This window comes from Rhinopithecus bieti, unplaced genomic scaffold (assembly GCF_001698545.2).
Source record: "Rhinopithecus bieti isolate Rb0 unplaced genomic scaffold, ASM169854v2 scaffold_3062, whole genome shotgun sequence".
Classification (NCBI taxonomy): Eukaryota; Metazoa; Chordata; class Mammalia; order Primates; family Cercopithecidae; genus Rhinopithecus; species Rhinopithecus bieti.
Genome location: NW_016804432.1, coordinates 1616297 through 1638892, shown reverse-complemented (window position 1 = coordinate 1638892; position 22596 = coordinate 1616297). Strand labels below are relative to the sequence as shown.

Below are 22596 nucleotides of genomic sequence, written 5' to 3'. Positions count from 1 at the left end.
AAAAAAAAAAAAAAAAAAAAAAGAATACAATGTATTAATACATATACAAAATTTGTGTTAACTGACTGTTCATGTTACTGGTAAGGCTTTTGGTCAATAGTAGGCTATCAGTATTTAAGTTCTTGGAAAGTCAAAAGCTAGACACAGATTTTCAACTGCACAGGAGGTTGCTGGTCCTAACCCCTGCATTGTTCACAGGTCAACTGTATGACTAAAGTGCTGAGAAAAAAAAAAAAAACCAACCACAAACAAAATTCTATACCCATTGAAAATAATTTTCAAAACTAAAATAGAAATAAAGATTTTCTTCAGGCAAACAAAAAATGATACAATTCAATGCCAACAGACCTGCACTGCAAGATATATTAAAGGAATGTGACACCAGACAAAAAGTTGAATCTCCAAAAAGAAATGAAGAATGTCAGAAATGGCATAAATGAAAGTAAATATGAAATTAATTTAAAATTTTTAATTGCTGTAAAAGAAAACAGACTATCTGTAGCAAAAAAAAATGTAGCAATATAGTGTTTGTTTATAGCACAGTAAAAGTGAAATGTATAACAACAATGGGATGGAAGTATTGGAGATAGACTGTTTTAAGGTCCTTCTATTTCATGTGAAGTGGTATAATATTTGAAAGTTAGACTGATTATTAAAGATGTATACAGTAAACAGTAAGGTAACCATTAAAAAATTAAGAGACAGAAATTACAAGCCAATAATGGAGTAAGATGTAATTATAAAAAATAGTCCAAATACAGAAAAGAACAAAAAAACCCCATAAAATCTAGCAAGATGGTAGATTTTATAAACCATATCAATAACTGCATTAAATATAAATAGTCATACCCATGAAAAGACAGAGACTGTCAAACTGGATATGAAAGCAAGATCCAACTATATGGTGTCTACAAAAAATTCATTTTAAATATAAAGAAATAAATTAAAAGTAAAATAATGGAAAAGATACAACACATGAACACTAATCAACAGAATGCTGCAGTAGTTATATTAATATCAGACAATGTACACTTCAGAGCCAGATATAGTATCAGGAATAAAAAAGAACATTCAAAAATGATAAATTTGGCCCTACTCACCAGGAAGACACAGCTATCTTAAATCTTTATGCAATAAACAATAGAGCTTCAAAATATATGAAGCAAAAACTGACAGAAATAAAATAGAAATAATCCCAGATATAACAGTTGGAGGTTGCAATATTCCTCTTTCAGTTATTAAAAGAACAGGTAGAAACAATATTACCATGGATAGAGAAGACCTGAATAACACTATGAATCATCTTGACAGTTACAGAACACTCCATCCAACAACAGAATACTTATTCTGGGAACTCATCAAGATAGAACATACAGTGTGTCACAAACCAAACCTTAACAAACTTAAAATTACTGAAGTCAGTTGGGTGCGGTGCCTCAGGCCTGTTATCTCAGCACTTTTGGAAGGCCGAGACGGGCAGATCACCTGAGGTTGGGAGTTTGAGACCAGTGTGACTAACATGGAGAAACCCCATCTCTAGTAAAAATACAAAAAATTAGCCAGGCATGGTGGTGCATGCCGGTAATCCCAGCTACTTGGGAGGCTGAGGCAGGAGAATCTCTTGAACCTGGGAGGCGGAGGTTGCAGTGGGCTGGGGTCGCACCATTGCACTCCAGCCTGGGCAACAAGCGCAAAACTCCATCTCAAAAAAAAAAAAAAAAAAAAAACCTGAAGTCATAAAATACATATTCTTGACCATAGCTCACAAACATGAACTCAAAATAGATCACAGATCTAAATTTAATGCCTAAAACTATACAACTTTTAGAAGAAAATATCAAGGACAATCTTTGTGACCTTGAGTAAGGCAAAGATTTCTCAGATTATGACAACAAAAGTCTGATTCATAAAAGAAAACCGTTTCTCCAACTGTGAAATCAGAAGGAAAAAAAAAACTGAAAAAGTGGACTTCATCACAGTTAAAAAAATTTCTTGAAAAATGTTAAGAGAATGACAAGGCAAACAATAGACTAGGATGTAATATTAGTAAATTATGTGTCTGATAAATGACTTCTATACAAAATACATTTAAAAACTCTCAAAATTCAGTAACAAAAAAGACAATTTTTTTTTTTAAACGGGTAAAAGGTTTAAACAGATACCATCTGTGATACTGTGATATAAGAAATATGTATCTGCTCTTTGTCCCCAGTTCCTGACACAGAACTCCTGAAACCCTTGTAATTCCTGGGTGATACGAGCATCTTTTATTACAGTATTTGGTCTCAGTCCCCAGTTATTGATAAAAGAGTTATTAAGATCCTTGGCATTTCTGGAGTGATGTGTTTTTTTGGATGTTAATAAGATGAATGGTGGCTGTGGGCCTCTAAACAGATTAAAGATGAGGGCTTGTCACCAAAAAGACCAAGGCATAATTAGAGGGTTGAAACTTTCATGGCCACTCCTCTCCCTCCAGGGAAGGGAGAGGGGATGGAGACTGAGTTAATCAATCATCAATGGCCAATGATTTGGAGAGTTTCTGGGTTGATAAACATGTTCACGGGCCAGAAGGGTGGTGTACCCCAACTCCCTAGGGTTAGAAGCTCCTGCGCTCTGGATCATTCTAGACCTCGCACTTTGTGTATCACTTCATCTGGGCTGTTCATCTGTAACCTTTATATAAAGCCAGCAAATGTCAGTAAAGTGATTCCCTGAATTCTATGAATCAATACAGCAAATTACTAAACCTGAGAAGGGGCTTGTGAGTACAGAAACAGTTTTCCTACCACCAGTCAGGGGCTAGAAATGGAGAAGTTAACTACAGGAGCATATAGGGGAATTCTGGGGGTGATGAGACACTTCCTGATTTCTTGATTGTGGTTTTACATGTTTTGTCAGAACTCTCAGAATTATCACTAAAATGGATTAATTTCACTGCACGTAAATTATAGCTTAACTTTTTAAGTAAAGAATAAAACCATGTATTTTTAAGAAATTTCCAGCCATCTCCTTTAAGAATAAACTAAGTTTTCTCAAATCTTTCTATCCAATATACATTAACAATTTTTTCTCCATACCAAAATACACTGATTTTGACCTAGGTAAAACAAAACGAGTGAATAGTATGGCAAGTTCCAAAATGAATCTTTATTATCTGACTGTAAGCATTCCAAGAGTCTATGTTATACCAGGTTGGAGTTAGACTTTGTATTTTTCAAAGTTTCCACACTTTATTTAGACAATGTAAAGTCTGTTATTTATCAGCTCTCCTACTGAGAAGCTGAGAATTAACAGGTGTGGAAGAAAGAATATGACAAACTGCTTAGATTTACATTCCATCGTAGTGCTTTTTTCTAACTTCCAATAAGATGCACTATCACACAAGGAAAGTGAAAGACAGAAAGAAAAAGTCAGTAGGAAAGGATGGATAACTGTGTTCATGTATTAAAACTGGCCAGAAACTAAAAAATAATTATGACATGTCACAGAAAATAGACTATAATTTCAACTCCAAAATGTCTAGGATTTCCTAGTATTTGTTAAATTTCCTCTCCATAATGCAATAAAAATTTTTAAAACAAAGGTTCTACTTATTCAAAGAAGTTAACAAAGAATGATATAATTGAAAATGGAAAACAAGAAAGCTTTCATGATCTTTATCAAAATATCATACTTCATTCAGCAAGTATCCAAATGCTGACTGTATACTAATTATTACTTAGGCACTAATTAAGTATTCCTTAAACACTGCTTAGTAACCACTGCTGAACCATCGAAAATAATTTCAGTAAAATACTATTTTTAAAGATATAATGGACTTTAAAAAAAGAGATTACATTTACCTCAAAGCCAAGTCTATCCTTTTCTTTCCAAAAACAAAAATGTGTTACTTTCTTATCCCAGAATTCATCTGGCTTTACCACACAAACAAGGGACACCTCAGCTGGAACAACATTCTATAAAATACAGAAAAATAATCACAAATTACACATGTAAAATGAATAATTTACTAAATTTATAAATTACCAGTCAAGATTAAGCTACATAAGAGACGTTTGGAGAAGAATTAAAATAATAAAGAAGAAATTCTCTAGACTTCAAAACATACATGGCAATAAAGAAGAACTTGAAAAACAAGCTGATTCAGAAAATACTTCAAATAAACAATGCAGCATAAATTGTACATGTGAATCACTTTTTGTTTTATTGAATCTCTACGAGGAATATTGGTTTAGATTAAATGCTAAGAGTTATTTTTAGTTGAGAAATTATTAAATTTGATTTTTCTACAATACGGGAAAAATTTTTTCTTTTTTTTTTTTTTTTTTTTTTTTTTTTTGAGACGGAGTCTCGCTTCTGGTCGCCCAGGCTGGGGGAGTGCAGTGGCCCCGCATCTCAGCTCACTGTAAGCTCCGGGGCCTCCCCGTGGTTTTACGGCCGATTCTCCTGCCTCATCTCACCGAGTGTAGCTGGGACTACGCAGGCGCCCGACACCTCGCCCGGCACTAGTTTTTGTATTTTTTCAGTTTAGAGCACGGTTTCACCGTGTTAGCCAGCGGGATGGTCTTGATTCCTGACCTCGTGATCGCCCGTCTCGGCCTCGCCCAAAAGTGCGCTAGGATTACAGGCTTGAGCACCGCGCCCGGCCACGAAAATTTTTTCTAACACATTCCATCTTGGAGAATTTCTTCAAAAGACGTAACATCAATTTTCTCACTAAAACAAGTTTTTTATCAGTTGTTATACAACGAGGCCAAGATTTTATATGATTATTAACTTGAAGAGGAGGACAAAAAGCTAATCTTTGACGAATACCATTTCACATTTACTTGATACGGTTACTTATACTACCTAATGAATTGAAATGAACACTTATTGAATTAATAAATATCTCACATATATTTTATCAAGTCCTATAGAGTCTAACTTTAAAATGTATCTTAAATCCAACAAGTTCTACAGCCTGCATTGTTAACAACTTCAAACTATCCAGCTTTCTGAAATATAATCATTACAAGGCTCCTTGCTTGACTTTCTCTTGCACTCTGAATGAAATTCAAACCTCTTACCAAGACCTACAAGGCCCTTCAAGCTCAGGCCCCTGCTGGCCTCTCAGATCTCATCTTACACCTTCCCCTCCTAGCCCACTCCTCCACAACAGCCATGCTAACCTCGCTGCTCCTGCAATATGAAGTCTGTTCCACTTCAGGTCTTTGTCCATGCTATTTCCTCTATCTGGAATGTCCTTTGCCTTATAGCTAGTAGTGTTCCCTCCGTTTATTTAAGATTCTATTCAAATATTCCCTCTTCAGAGAAGCCTTCCCTGTCTACCCTATCTAAAGTGGCATCATCTGACTCAGTCTTTTTTACTACTGTATTTTTCTCCACAGCATTTATCACCATGGGCTGTTACATTTGCTTAACTGCTTATTGTCTAACTCTTCAAGTAGAATATAAGCTTCCCAATGGCAGGTACCTTATCTATCCTGTCATCCCTATATTTCCAGTGTTTATGACAAATGTCTGACATATATAATAGAACACATGCTATAAATATTTGTTAAATAAATGAAACCTCATTAACAAGTGGATCTCATTCTCTTAATTTTACAGGAGAGTAATTTGAGCTTCAGAGAAATAAAGTTACTTGTCTAAGATAAGAGTTAAAAAGTCACTGAGCTGAATAGAAACCACCTCTGTCTGACTCTAATGTTCTACTACAGTACTTCATATGCTCTGAACTTGGGGTCAATACATTCTTTCCAAAAGGTCCAGATAATAAGTATTTTAAGCTTTGCAGGCCATAATGTCTCTACTGCCACTACTCAGTTCTGTCAGGATAGTATGAAAGCAGCCACACACAATATATAAATGAATGGGCATGGCTGAGCTCCAATAAAACTTTATAAACTCAAGGGCCCAACCTCTGTTCTAGACCATAAATTGCAGCACTGAATACTTATAATAATAATTACTATTATTACTATTCAGGGAAAAATGGAAAACCTTTAGAGGTAAACATGCACACATCATAAATCTAGCATCCTCTGCAACAACTGGATTGGGACTAAAGTAAGTAAAATAAATTCAATGGTATCAAAACTTTTATCAGAGGGGCTGGAAAATTTAAGATAAAATTGAGCTTTATTCATATATTGCCTTGTGGAAGATTATTATTTCAAAATCATTGAATATGAAAGCTGTGAGAAACAAGAGAAACCAAGCCTCTCATTTTAGAGAATACTAGTTATAGGCACTGTGGGGTCCCAAACAACTGGTCCCAGTACCTTCTGAGATGAAAGCAATGAATGACTTCATATGTAGAAACTGTATGACTAGAAGTAAAGAGGCCATTGCAACTTCTGAAAATGTTAACTATTAATAAATCCAAAAGTTGTTAAAATACCTATCAGAAAAGAAATCGCAAGAGGGGATTAAATCATCCATTGATTGTTCTTCAAAACTGCCACTGATCAAAGTCCAGTTCAAACAGCAAGTCCCAAACAGCTCATCTGTGACACAGTTGAATGACAGGATGAAAGGAAGAACACAAGGTCATAATTAATGGATTTCTTACCTAATAGTTATTTTAACAACTTTCACAGAGAAGAGTTAATTCTCAAAGTTTGAAATATAAAAGTGCTGGAAGCACTTTTTTTCAAATAAAAAGTTATTTTAGGACACCAATTTGTGCTCCCTTAAAAACTGATCCTCCAGAGGCTATGTCCTTTCTAACCCAAAGAGTGAGTCTAGCTTGTAATCCCAGTGATTTGGGGGGCTGAAGCAGAAGGATCACCTGAGCTCAGGAGTTTGAGACCAACTGAACAATATAGTCTCTACAAAATAAAAAAAAGGAGCCAGGTGTGGTGGCACTCGCCTCCAGTCCCAACTCCTCAGGGTGCTGAGGCAGGAGGACTGCCTGAGCCCAGGAGCTGGAGGCTGCAGTAAGCCATGCAACTGCACTCCAGGCTGAGTGACAAAGTGAGTCCCTGACTGAAAAAAAAAAAAAAGGTTGGGGTGGGGGGATTCTAATGATGAAAAGCTTAAGCCAAACATTTAAGAAGAATGAGGAAATGGGTAGAAAATTCAGAGACTCCCCTCAAATACAGGCCACTGGTAAATACACATTTTAAAATGGATAAAGTCAAGGCCTGGGGCTTACTTAGTCTGTACTAAGTTCCGATTTTAAGTTATTTAAAATCCTTGAGCCTCGTTGACCTTCTCTGTAAGGTTGTGAGGCTAAAATTAAATGAGATAATTTATACAGCAAGCTTTGCACAGTACCAGAAACATAATAAGCACTAAAACTAGAACTAAAACCTAAAATTACCACTTTGTTCCTATCCCTTGAATCCCTTTTTCCCAATTAACCTAAATAAATGATAAAACGTTAAAAACCATTCTCCTTAGTTATTTAAATTTTAAAATTATATGCCTTTCCACAGAACCCTAAAGTAGCTACCAATTATTTGTTGAATTCATTCAAAATTCTTGATATTTCTTTCAATATTACTGATATCCACGTAAGTGAATGTTCATGATTCCATGTTACTACCAACTTATGTTTCCCCCAGACTGGCCTGCCATCAACTACTCTCATTGTACTTGCTTCATGTATGAGCTATATGTAACCCAGAGTACCTGTGAGGAAGGCCCTCTTTACTTTCATTTAAATTGGATAATTCAAATTTTACCTCTCTAGAAGCCCTACAGAAGGCCAAGTGCATGAGAGCAATCTGCCCTCCACATCACTCAAATGCTTTTCTTTTCCTTTTCAAATCATATCTTCAATACCCTTAAAATAAATCAACAAGGCCGGGCGCCGGTGGCTCAAGCCTGTAATCCCAGCACTTTGGGAGACCGAGACGGGCGGATCATGAGGTCAGGAGATCGAGACCATCCTGGCTAACACGGTGAAACCCCATCTCTACTGAGATATACAAAAAACTACCCGGGCGAGGTGGCGGGCGCCTGTAGTCCCAGCTACTCGGGAGGCTGAGGCAGGAGAATGGCGTAAACCCGGGAGGCGGAGCTTGCAGTGAGCTGAGATCCGGCCACTACACTCCAGCCTGGGGGACAGAGCGAGACTCCGTCTCAAAAAAAAAAAAAAAAAAAAAAAAAATTCAACAAATGTCTACTGGGTGCCTACTACATGCTAGGGGTCACAGAAACATTCTGTGCGGAACATGGGGAAATATAAAACACAAGACTGGCATCAGATCTCAAAAAGTTTGTAATCGACAGGCCGGGCGCGGTGGCTCAAGCCTGTAATCCCAGCACTTTGGGAGGCCGAGACGGGCGGATCACGAGGTCAGGAGATGGAGACCATCCTGGCTAACACAGTGAAACCCCGTCTCTACTAAAAAATACAAAAAACTAGCCGGGCGAGGCGGCGGGCGCCTGTAGTCCCAGCTACTCGGGAGGCTGAGGCAGGAGAATGGTGTGAACCCGGGAGGCGGAGCTTGCAGTGAGCCGAGATCCGGCCACTGCACTCCAGCCTAGGCAACAGAGCGAGACTCCTCCTCCTCAAAAAAAAAAAAAAAGTTTGTAATCGTAGATGTTTATTAAATGTTAATTTGTGAGGGGCTGAAATTCCTGAGGACACAGATGTTAAGTAAGTTTCTTCTGGACTATAAATAAATAATAAGATCATCATGAATCCTGATGCTTTATGTAGGAAACAGGGGACTAGAAGAGAAAGACAAGCCAGAATCACCTGAGAAGTTTCTTTGAACTACACTTAACCAAAAATCCTAACACCTACTTATAGTTTCAGAATGGGGTGCAAGAGGAAGAATGACAGACACCAGAGCATGCAAAAGCTCCCAGGTGAGTCTCATAATTTCAACACTCACACTTTTAAAATCACTGGCCTCCTTTCTTAAATTACTTAAACATGACATATTATTTTCATTTACAAACCTATTAGAATAGAGATTTACTTAACTGCCTAAATTCAAACCTAAGGAGTTGAATTTGAACAATCCAATAGTGATAACTCAGTCACTGCTAGGAAGCCAGGCACAGTCCAATAAATTAAGTGCATTTGCCATTTTCACCAGGATCTGTTGCTGTAAAATAAAAACCATTTCCTGATAGACAAAACCAAAATTACCTGTAGCATTACGACTACTGTTTTCACCACATTCCACTGTGATTTTCTGCCATCCACAATCACGGTAAATCCTCTAGCCTTACACTTCTCACTGAAACAAAACAATAATTACACAGCATTAAAACAAGCTCCAGAATTTGTTCCTCATAATTCTAAATAAAGAAGGTTTAAAACTTAATTGCATATGGAGTAGAATTAATCTCACTTGGTTTAGTTTACATTGTCAATAAATAAAATTCTTCAGAGTATCATTTCATTTTCTCAAGCAATTTATTTTTCTCATTTTAGAAAATGTTCACAATTTGCAAACTAATGTGGCAAGAAAATTATTCTAAAAGCATAAAAGTCAATGTCTTAAAAAGTAAAGAAATCAAAGCAACATTCAAACAGTCCTACTAGTCTCCCAATTTCTTCATCAGTAAAAAGGGATCACAGTGAAGTAAGTCACTAATTGCCAAATGTGTTATATACTTCTTGTCTCACCTTCCTGCCAGAAGTATAAGATTTGTGAAGTGACAGTTCAAAACAGATAGAAAATAGTTATTAATAAATCACAAAAATCGGCTTCTTAGCGTTCTTTTGGAGAAATTTAATGAGATCAGGTAGAACCTACTGATTCAAAAGCTTGGATAGACCATGTCTAACCCACTTCTGCTCTCACTTTGCATTCTCAGTCACTTGACCAGCAAAATATTATCTTCAGTGTTGCATTTCTGTATTATATTGAGTGATTTAAGTATTAACTAAACACTTCCCAGAAGTCTAACCTAGTAAAACGCAACAACTTCTGGAGGGAAAAACTCCATTCTAAAGGCCAAAACTACATACCTATCATTATCATTATTATTATTGTTATGTTTACTTATCAACTTAATGTAAGGATCTCAACTGCCCTCCTTCCAATACAGTAAATGGAACTACAGCTTTGCTTATCAGAGCAAGATTTTGATAGTGAAACCTGTCCCCATACAAACTGTTCCCAATTACATACATTATAGGAAAATATAAACAGACCTTTTCCTGGGATTTAAATCCACCAACAGTTCAGGGGACTTTACTAGTCCTCCTCTTCTCCCTCCAAGCATGCACACTAGTTCCAAGAAGGTTCTTGGAGAAGTCATGTTCTGTTCTACCGAGAAACAGTAAGACCACAAGGAATGAGGATGATACTGCTAAAGTTTAGAGTGGGAACAGACAAGGACAGAAGCTGAGCTTCCAAAGTAAACAAAAGAGTATTCAAAAGGTAAGGCAAACTGATGCATATGTTCACACAAAAACCTGCATTTAATATTCATAGCAGAATAATTCATAATAGCTGAAGAGTAGAAACAATTCAAATGTCCATCAACTGATGAACAGAAACACAAAACACAGTATAACCAAACAATGAGACATTATTCAGCCATAAAAAAAGATGAAGTACTGACAGATGCTACAACATGGCTAAACCTTGAAAACATTATGCTAAGTAAAAGATGCCAGACACAAAAGGACACACATTGTATGATTCCATTTATATGAAATGTCCAGAATAGGCAAATCCAGAGACAGAAAGCAGATTAGTGGTTGACAAGGGTTAGGAGGAAAGAATGGAGAGTGACTGCCGATGGGAACAAGGTTTATTTTGGGCTGATAAAAATGTTCTGAAACTAGATAGCATAACAGATGCATAACCTGTGAATACACTAAATATCACTGAATTGCCTACTTTAAAAAGATGATTTTATGACATCTGAATTATATCTCAATAAAACAAAAGTACTCTATTTTTGGACTTGCATCACAAGATAAAGGACCCACTAAATATTCTTTGGGAAAAACTAAAGGTAAGGCCAATACAGTCATCACTTGTGGGTAAGCAAAAGAAAATAAAAGACTTGCAGAGGGGGCTAGGCGTGGTGCCTCACGTCTCTAATCCCAGCACTTTGGGAGACTAGGGCAAGAGGATGACTTGAGCCAAGGAGTTCAAGGCCAGCATAGGAGACCAGCAAGACTCCATCTCTATTTCAAAAAAGTAAAAGACTTGTGGAGAGAAGCAAACCTGACACATAATGACTATCTGTGGGCTCAAGTAATGAGGGAACTCCTGGGGTTCTCCACCAACAAGACATCTAAGAAGACCACCGTGATATAGAAGAGGATACAAGCCCAAGAGTGATCAGCTAGGCAGGGTAGCTGGTTGTTGAGTGGTCTGGAGTAGTGGCAACAATGCAGGGATTCTACCAATGCCTTTTGCAGGAAGGAGAGCTAAGACACAGCTGTCCAGAAGAGGGCCTTCCCACCAAGAGAAACGTGCCATTCTCATAATGTGGTACTTTCTCAACATTGGCATCTATAGTCCTGAGATGTAGGTTACACAACCGTTTTGCTAAATACATTTTATATAAGCAATACATTTATATTTCAAAGCACACTATAAATTAATCTGTACATTAAGACTAAGAAAGTAATGAAGCTTGAAAATACCATCTGTAGTGATCTTAAAGGAATAAAATACTCTAAATTTATCTTTCAGAGTACTTAGAAACACACTTAACCCTGTCATATTCTCACATTTTACTAAGATAGATAATGAAAATACACAGAATCCAAAGATATTACTATTTCAAAATTGCCAGACCAAGTGGTCTTTCAGGTACTTGAAAGGAAATAGTTTTGTTTTTTACTTCATCCTTGTAAGTGGTATGATGGCTTAAACTGCTTCTAATGACACATTTAATTTAGAAGTATGCTATACCCTTTATAAAGGGCCTGTTGTAGGACCTGAAGTGCTATTAATAACAAATTCCTATAGCCCCTGTTACCATGTTTATAACTATACTTTAACAGTAATAGAAAAAAAAAATCTAAGACCCCGCCTCCTAGTTCCTAGCCCAGTTAAGCCTTTCAAGGGTGACATAGCTGAGTTAAAATCGCTATGTAAAGGTGAGGTTGTCTAAACAGTCCACTCACTTTTGACACAGAAGACAGTGTTAGTGGATTTCCTGGGTCCAATATCCTGCAGATCTTCACTCATTTCTTTGATTACAACTACAGGCTCCTTCTCTTCCACTCATACAGCTCTGCTGGTATTTACATAATGGCACTAATTTCACTTATGCTTTTATTATAATTACTTGTTTACAATTCATCTTCATTAGATAATATGCTTCCAGAAAGCAAGAATGTTACCTTACAAATGTCTTGGCAGCTTCTAGCACTGTGCTTTAAATACAGAAGGCCTTTAATAATGTTAGATGACACACATCACATCACTCCTCAGACACGACAATAGCTTTCCATCTCATTCAGAACGGAAGCCATGGCCTACATGGTCTTCCATGACCTGACTCCTGACTCTCTTCTCATCCCCCTCCCGGCACTGTGCTCCTCTCCCAAACTGTTCCAGCCACACTAGCCTCCTTGATCTTCCCAAACATGTTAAACCTGCTCCTGCCTCAGGGCCTTTGCACTTACTGCTCACTCTGTCTTCAATGTTCGTTGATCAGATTCTATAGGGTCTGCCCCTCCTTTCAATCATCTCTGGCAAAATATCATCTTATTTTGTAAAGTATTACCACTCTATCACTCTGACTCTTTTCATGCTTTGTTTTCATAGCACTCATGAATATCCAAAATACTGTACACTTAGTATCTGAAACACAAAACAAACTCAGGGCCAACCTGTGTACAAAAGAGTCAAGAAATGCTTCCATTCTCAACTGTGCTAGGTTACCCATTTAAAATAGCTATATATCACACTTTGTCCCTGTGATCATTAAAATTAAGCACAAACTATAAGAAATGGGGTAATTTCTTTTCATTTTTGCAAAAATTTTGAAAAGCTATTATTGTATTCAAAACGTTAAGATAGTCATTGCACAAAAAAAACAATTTTGGACATCTCCTATTAGGAAGAGGCCACCTTAGCTAGCTACAATGTTAGAGATGTCTGCAGATGTTCATAGCTGGAAGGAGTTAAACATTAACAGTTGGAAGCTGGGAGACAAAAGCAGGTCACCAAAGAATGTAGATATACTAGAAATGAAAAAACCTTTCTAGACACATCCGGGACCTGATCTGGTAGGGTAAACTTAAAAACATTCCTAGAACAAAAAGAGGGCTGAAACATGGGTGATAATGTGATAAAACAACACACAATGTTAGTTTTAGATTTTCTAAGTGGTGGACATATGGGTGTCACCGTATAATTCCTTCAACTTTTTTGCATATATGAACTAAAATTAATAAAATGTTGGGGGGTTACATTTTAAAAGCACTTCTGAGCAGTGGAAATTCTGAATGAAAAACATTGGTTTTAAGATCACACATCTACTTAACTGCTCTCTAGCATCACAATGGAGAGATCAAAAACACCTTAGCTCTCTAAGGAAATGGCAAGTACGGATAAAAAGCTGACAGCCACGTTCGTTGATCCCAAAATTATGGGAGACTGATCCAAGAAAGCAGAAGGATAGAGTTTTCATGAATACTTGAGAAGGTCAAACTTTAGCAAAACAATCATAAGAAATAAAGTATCCATGTATCTATTTTGCCTTGCTAGAATAAGTTATTTCATCTTGCTTCAACTTATATCTTCTCTGCTAGTTGGCAGGTAAGTGTAGATACGCAGAAACTGATTCATCATTTACACTGGAGGAACATCATATGTACATTTATATGCGAAAGAGAAAGAGAAAATTTAAATAGTATAGGCTATTTTGCCTTCCACTGTACTTCCTGCTTAGCCACACCAGAGTGAACATGAGTCAGGAGATGCAAATGAATTTGCTGGTCCTTTAGCCTCCCTCACTTACCCAGTGCCTCTGACAGGGTGAGCATCCTGTTGAACTGAATATGATCCCAGTATATACAAACATGCATTTTCTTAAAACAAACGTAATCACAAGCCAACTCTGTCTTTTGGAATTCAGTATGAATAACTTGCTCCAATGCTGAAGGAAAACCTAACATGTTCATGGAAAGGTAATACCGTCTCTGATCCACCCTCAGGCATTTTTCAAAAGTAACTTTGACAATTAGTAGTTTTTGCTTTTCATCTGAACCTCAGAACTGGACTTCACTTGAGATGCAACTACACTGAACTCTATTTATTTGAAGTACAAAAAGGCTCTAAATTGGTGTCAGGAATTGTGGACACTCATCCCAGCTATGCGACTCACTAGGTTTGAGATCTTGGGCAAGTAACCATAACCTCTGAGTTTCAGTTTCCTCAACTACAAAATAAGGTAGTTGTTCAGATGGCACTTGACATATTCAACCTTCTATTAATCCATCTATGAATTTTTTTTCATAACTTGTAAGCTGTAAGTCTGGCTAACCATGGTTGCCTAAAAAGCAGTTTGTTATCTAACGGTGAACAAGTTAGCAATCCACAGTTCGAGGGATTAGCAAGATTACTGCTAATGCAATTAGCTAATGCTAATACTAATACACTGACTACAGATTCTCATCATTTTCACCCCCAGAAACTGAAAATACTGAAAATTTTCACATGAAGAGCTCTATTTCCACAACATTAAAAAAACAAACAGCAACAGAATCATTAAATTACAGAACACTACTGGACGCAGGTACGATTCAAATCAGTTGTTTTAACTCCATACTCTGCAAGGTGGTTTAAATGGAAAAAAAGCTATTGTGTCAATAAAATGCAAATACAGGAAAACATAAAAGAATTGTTTTTTTTTTTTTTTTTTGAGACGGAGTTTCGCTCTGTTGCCCAGGCTGGAGTGAGTGGCCGGATCTCAGCTCACTGCAAGCTCCGCCTCCTGGATTCACGCCATTCTCCTGCCTCAGCCTCCCGAGTAGCTGGGACTATAGGCACCCGCCACCTCGCCCGGCTAGGTTTTGTATTTTTTTAGTAGAGATGGGGTTTCACCGTTTTGACCAGGATGGTCTCGATCTCCTGACCTCGTGATCTGCCTGTCTCGGCCTCCCAAAGTGCTGGGATTACAGGCTTGAGCCACCTCACCTGGCAAGAATTGTTTGACGAAAATGTTTTAAAATTCACTAGCCAGAACTTATAAGCAGTATATGAAATAGTCGTGTTCCTTTTTCTACCTCTACATTGTATATATATACACACACACACACACACACACAGACACATACACAGAAACCTGCCCTCATTTACATGCTTAATTGTAGTGGTTTACAAACCTGGTTGCACATTAGAAATACACAGGCTTCCCAAGAACAACTGGATCAGAATCTCTGGAAGTGAACCCCCGATCATTAGAATTTTGAAAAAAAGCTCCAGATGACTAATATGCAGTCACAGTTGTGCCCCAGTCCCAATTATGGGAGAAGCAGATGGGGAGGAAGCTTTATTTTTGTTGTTGAAGTGATGGGTAGACTACGGCAAATAAAGAGGTTTAAGTTGGGTCTTCACTGAAGAAATGTGAAAATTAAAGTTAAAGGCCCTTTACATTAAAATATAAACAAACATTTTTGACATTTTTTAAAATAAAAATATTTATAAACTCCTAATAGCCTTCATTTACTCAATACGTTAAAACCTGCAGACGTATTTATATCAATATGGTGAAATAGCTTACCTAAATAAAAGATCTTTTCTACTGATTAAATTCTCCAATTTTTCTAAAGTTACATGATATAGATGCTTAGTTACGGTGTTCCTTAAAAGTTGACAATACATACATTTTGGAAATCTGTATATCATTAAATTCATCAAGAGCATAAAATAAGCATTTTATCTGCAATGATGTTATAAGTCATTGATTTTAGTATCTATAATTATAATTTCACTGCAAATAAAAGCAAATAAGGTAGCAAAGCATACTTCAACAATAGAAAGAATCATTAGTAACTGAATGAAAACATACTGAGATTTAAGAAAAGACACCTTTAGAGTCACCTTGGAATGCTGAGTAGGTAGTCTAAGGTGACACTCAGCTCATCCATATTTGTCTGTTCGAGGCATAATGGAATTGTCAAAATGAGGCCACTCCGTCTGTCCTTTCCTCCTATTAAAAAAGAGATTTAAATTTAACATGTAATACATATTAAGGCATAATCTGAATAATATATATTTGAATCCAATCTTACTAAAATAATAAATTTAAGATATAAATTGAAAAATATCTAATGGCTACTTATAGATTGTAAATGTTTATGATAGTATAGGAGAATTATAGAAAATTTAGAAAAAACGAAAAATAAAATCACCCATGAAATCTTCACCGCAACATAGCAAATATCACTTTATTTAAATTTCTTCCATTTAGTGTGCTTAACGTAATCAATTCATCAAGCACCTCTCGTGTGCCCAGCACAGTAAGTATTTGCAAGTAAAGTAAAATAAATTTCCAATGAACCTAGGAAGAAAACATTTAGGTCATAAGAAATAAGATAGTTTGTTATGTTGTATAAGAGATATAAAAATTATAAAAAGGGATTTAGAAAATGATTAAGAGCTGCAGTAAATGTGAAAAGTTTCATTAAAAAGTTAAGACGAGGAAAACAGAGCTGGGGGTATTGGTATGCCTGTAGTCTCAAGTCCCAGCTACTCAGGAGGCTGAGGGTGAGAGTATCACTTGAACCCAGGAGTCCAGTACTAGCCTGGGCAACATAGCAAGATCGCATCGAAAGAAAGAAAAGAAAAGAAAGAAGAGAGAGAGAGAAAGAGAAAGAGAGAGAAAAAGACAGAGGAAGGAAGGAAGGAAGGGAGGGAGGGAGGGAGGCAGGGAAGAATTTGTAAACCAAGTCAAAAGAGTATTCTGTTATGAGGAATGATCTGCGTTAACTCACAAAGGTCAGACAGGCATATACTGTTCATAAGACAATAAAGATAAAGCACTGCACAGCTGAGAAGGGTGCATGGAAACTGGATATTGAAGTCTGAAATCAAGGTAGCAGAATACGGTTACATTCCATGTACATTCAAGTCCCTTTCAGTGTGCCAAAAGTATAATGTAACTTTTAAATACTTTTATACCCACATCATGTATTTGGAAGTTCCCTACATGTTTTATTTTCATACTGAAGCCCATCTTCTGACCTAGTTGACATTTGAGGTAATTTTAGAAGCTTAAAAAGAAGCAAATACTGAAACAATTCCACATGATCGCTAGACATCTATCACTAAAAACTGATAGGTGTGAAGTGAAGAAAAATACTCATACTAGTGACACAAATGCAATTCATAACGTATGAACCATAAATGAACTTCAGTCCTCCATTAGTTCAACCATTACTACTATCCAACCTCTTTGTTTAATGTCAACAAATAACCATCTAAGATGATTCAACTTACTAATCAATCAATATGACTTCAATTGCATATTTTTTGTTCAGAATATGTGTCATTTTTCAAAAAAAAAAAAAAAAAAAAAAAAAGAGATTAACACAAATGGTTTTCAAACTGCATCCCCTAAAGGACTCTGTTGGTTTGAAAAAATTTTCTCTATTACTAAAAAAGTCTGAAAATTACTGGCTTAAATAATCAATGGTCAAGTGAGGAAGTTAATAGCAATAGGCTAAGAAGTCTTTCATTTACACCTCAAAATTGCTAAGCTTTATCCATGCATTAAGCCAAGCCCCAAAAAAGGCTCCCACCTGCATTTTCATACACCATTGGAAAAAACAGAAATTGAAACAATCTTCTTGGAGGGCAATCTGACAAAACTTAACACAAATACAAATGCATATTATCTTTATACCACTTCTACTTATAAAAATGCATACTTCTGAACTTGTACAAAATACACAAAGCTTTTTATGTATAGAAGAGAAAAAAATGCACAAAGCTATGAATAAGAATATTTACAAAATCATTCATATCAGAGTATAATATACAGTATATATTAATATATATAGTATATAGTATTGTATATAATATACGATATGTAATATACACTAGGAAAACATGTCGATTTATACAGAGACATAACATACTTTGAAAAAAGGACATTAGTATTATCAAGGTAATTAGGACAGGACATAAATAAGAATTAACACAGAGAAAGCAAGATAATACAGTCCAAATAACTCTGAGTTGGCAGAGCTACAGTATCTATGCTAAAGCATGTACAGATTTACTCAATGATCCAAACTCCAGAAGATCACTACACCCAGTGTACCATACCACTGCTCCCACTCACAGCTTCCCCTTGATTCATCTTAGCTGATACATACTTTGAGTTGATAACTGAAGATAAATTCAAGTGTATATAAACAGTTTTGAACAGCAAAGAGTGAAAACAGCATAATGGATATTAAATAACTCCTCCAGTGTACTGAAACTTTCTCAGAGGAAGATGGAAGAAAAAAGCTAGAAGACAGTTATCATAAAAACTAATTATTCTGTATTTCAGAAACAATTATTTGGATGCCAGTTAGTCAATTATTAATTATTATATTTTCATATAAGAAGTGAGACATCGTGACATCTACTTTGTAGAGGTCATTTTAATGAAATTACAGAAGAGAATAAGTATCAGAAGACTGTATTTTCAGGGATTATTTTTATAGTTCATTCCTAGAGAGCTTTCTCCGAATGTGTAGACCATCAAAAATCTTAAAGGAGGCTAGAGAAGAGTCAGATCACATACAATGGGAACCCTGTCATGCTAATAGTGGACTTCGCAGGAGAAACATTATAAGCCAAAAGAGACTGGAGGCTTATTTTCACCATTCTTAAAGAAAAAGATTTCCAACCAAGAATTTCATATCCTACCAAACTAAGCTTTATAAGTGAAAGAGAAATAAAATCTTTTCCAGACAAGTAATTCCTAAGGGAATTCATTATCACTAGACCAGCCTTACAAGAGATCCTTAAGGGAGTTCTAAAGATGGAAACAAAAGAACACCTGCTACTACAAAAACACATTTAATTACATAGCCCACAGACCCTATAAAGCGACTATGCAATTGAGACTACAAAGAAACCAGTTAATGACTTCAAAATAGGATTATAACCTAACATATCAACATTAGCCTTGAATGTAAAAGGTCTAACACCCCACTTAGAAGACACAAAATGGCAAAATGGATTCAAAAAACAAGATTTGGCCAAGCACAGTGGTTCATGCCTATAATCTCAGCAATTTGGAAGACTGAGGTAGAAGGATCACTTGAGACCAGGGGTTCAAAACCAGCCTACGCATTATATAAGGACACCTGTCTCCACAAAAAAATTAAAAATGAGAAAATTAGCTGGTCATGATGGTACATGTCTGTGGTCCCAGCTACTTGAAAGGCTGAGGTGGGAGGACTGCTTGGGCCCAGGAGGTTAAGGCTACAGTGAGCTATGATCATACCACTGCACTCCAGCCTGGGTGACAGAACGAGATACTGTCTCAAACAAACAAACAAACAAACAAACAAAAAACTCAAAAAACAAGACCCATCCATCTTCTGTCTTCAAGAGACCCATCTCACATGTAATGATAATGATAGGTTCAAAGAAAAGGGTTGGGGAAAGACCTATTACACATATACAAAACAAAAAAGAGCAGGGGTCACTATTCTGAAACCAGAAAAAACAGACTTTAAACCAACAATAATCAAATAGGACAAAGAAGAGCATTACATAATGATAAAGGGTTCAATTCAACATAAATACCTGATTATTCTAAATATATATACATGCACCCAACAATGAAGTACTGCAGATTCATAAGAAAAGTAATTCTGGACCTACAAGATGAATTAGACAGCCACACAATAATAGCAGGGGATTTCAACACTCCACCAATAGAGCTAGACAGATCATGGGGGAGAAAAAAAAAAACAAATTCTGAACTTAAATTTGACCCTTGACCAATTGGACCTAATAGACATCTACAGAACTCCGCCCATCGACCACAGAATATACATTCTTCTCATCTGCATGTGAAATTCTAATCTGCATGTGAAACTCTTCTCATCTGCATGTGAAACATACTCTAAGACCAACCACAGGCCTGGCCATAATGCAAGTCTCAATAAATTAAAAAAACTCAAAATCATACCAACCACACTCTCAGATCACAGTGTAACAGAAGTAGAAATCAATACCAAGAAGATCTCTCAAAACCACACAATTACATGAAAGTTAAACAGCTTGCACTTGAATGATTTTTGTGTAAACAAAATTAAGGCAGAAATCAAAAAATTGTTTGAGATAAATGAACACAGTGATACAACATCAAAATCCCTGGGATGTTGCAAAAACTGTTAAGGTTTATAGCACTAAACGACTACATCAAGAAGTTACAAAGATCTCAAATTAACAATGTAACGTCACACCTACAGGAACTAGAAAAACAAGAACAAACAAACTCCAAAGCTAACAGGAAAAAAGAAATAACTGAAACTAGAGCAGAAGTGAATGAAATTGAGACCCCAAAATCCATTAAAAGAATCAACAAGGCCAGGCGAGGTGGCTCAGCCCTCAAATCTCAGCACTTTGAGAAGTCAAAGTGAGCGAATCACTTGAGCTCATGAATTTGAGATCAGCCTGTGCAACACAGCAAAACCTCATCTTTACAAAAAACACAAAAATTGGCTGGGCATGGTGGTACACACCCGTAGTCCCAGCTAATTGTCAGGGCTGAGGCTGGAGGATCGCTTCAGCTCAGGAGGTCAAAGCTGCAGTTAGCCTAGTTCGTACTACTGCTCTCCACCCTAGACTGAGTGACAAAGTGAGATCCTGTCTCAAAAAAAAGTGTGGGGGGAGGGGGACTGACAACATCAAATGATAAACAAGATCAAAGACCACTAGCTAGATTAAGAAAGAAAAAAAGAGAGGAGATCCAAATAAGGACAATTAGAAATGACAAAGGTGACATTACAGTTGATCCCACAGAAATACAAAAGACTTCTGTGCACACTAATTAGAAACTCTAGAGAAATGGATAAATTCCTAGAAACATAGACCCTCCCAAGGTTGAATCATAAAGAAACTGAAGCCCTCAACAGCCCAATATTGAGTTCTGAAATTGAACTGGTAATTTAAAAATCTACCAACCAAAAAAAGCCCTGGACTAGATGGATTCACAGCCAAATAATCCTCCACATTTAAGCAGGTTTTATTCCTGGGATGCAAGATCAGTTCAACATGTACAAATCAATAAATGTGAATTACCAAATAAACAGAATTAAAAACCATACGATCATCTCAATAGATGCAGAAAAAGCCTTCAATAAAATCCAATATCCTATCATGATAAAGACCCTCAAACTATGCATTGAAGAAATACATCTCAAAATAATAAAAGCTATCTATAGACAAACCTACAGTCAACATCACGCTGAACAGGCAAACGCCAAAAGTATTCCCCTTAAGAACTGAAACAAAACAAGGATAGCTACTCTCACCACTTATATTCAACATAGTACTAAAAGTCCTAGCAAGAACCATCAGGCAAGAAAAAGAAAAGGCACAGAAACAGAAAAAGGAGTCAAATTATTGCTCTTTGCTGACTTCATGTTTCTATACCTAGACAACTCTACAGCCTCCACCAAAAGGCTTCTAGAACTGATAAATTACATCAGTAAAATTTCAGGGTAAAAAAATCAATATACAAAAATAAGTTGCATTTCCAAACACCAATGACACTCAAACTGAGAGCCAAATAAAGAACATATTCCCACTTATAACATCCACAAAAAATACCTAAAACTACACCTAAGCAAGGAGGTGAAATATATCTACAAGGAGAGCTATAAAACACTGCTGAAAGAACAGAAGACATAAAGTAATGGAAAAACATTCCATCGTCATATTTAAAATGTCAAAATGGCCATACAGCCCAAAGCAATCTACAAATTCAATGCTATTCGTATCAAACTACCAATGTCAATTTTCACAGAATAGAAAAAAACTAAAGTTCACATGGAAACAAAAAAGAGCCCAACTAGCCACAGCAATTCTAAGCAAAAAGAAAAAAGCCAGAGGTATTACATTACCTGTCTTCAAGCTACACTACAAGGCTGCAGTAAACAAAACAGCATGGTACTGGTACAGAAACAGACACATGGACCAATGGAACAGAACAGAGAATCCAGAGATAAATTCACACACCTACAGCCTTCTGATCTTCAACAAAACATGCAATGGGGAAAGAACTCTGGTTTTAATAAATGGTGCTGGGATAACTTGCTAGCCATGTGTAAAAGAATGAAACTGAACCACACCTTTCACCATATACAAAAATTAACTCAAAATTAATTAAAGACTTAAACCTAAGACCTAAAACTATAAAAATCCTAGAAGAAAACCTAGGAATTACAATTCTGGATACTGGCCTTGGAAAAAAAATTATGACTAAGTCCTCAAAAGTAACTGCAACACAAAAATTGAAAAATAGGACATAGAGAGCTTCTGCACAGCAAAAGAAACTATCAACAGATTAAACAGACAACCTACAAAATGGGAGAAAATATTCACAAACTATGCCTCCAACAAAGGCCTAATACCAAGAATCCATAATGAATTTAATCAATTCAACAAGGAAAAAACAAATAACCCCATT

At 36.4% G+C, this 22596-nt stretch overlaps 1 protein-coding gene across 3 annotated transcripts in view; it reads right to left on the bottom strand.

The window, feature by feature from the left end:
* The window catches only part of SESTD1 (SEC14 and spectrin domain containing 1), a 164208-nt gene that overhangs the window by 71623 nt on the left and 69989 nt on the right, over positions 1–22596 (bottom strand). For 2 of the 3 annotated variants that reach the window (XM_017868273.1, XM_017868272.1), the window contains exons 3-5: positions 15996–16104; positions 9116–9206; positions 3843–3956 (exon numbers count right to left, since the gene is read on the bottom strand). In XM_017868273.1, coding sequence (XP_017723762.1) covers positions 3843–3956; positions 9116–9206; positions 15996–16104 — 314 coding nt within the window. Of the gene's footprint in view, positions 1–3842; positions 3957–9115; positions 9207–15983; positions 16105–22596 lie in introns of those variants that run through there. The other variant, XM_017868274.1, reaches the window with a different exon arrangement.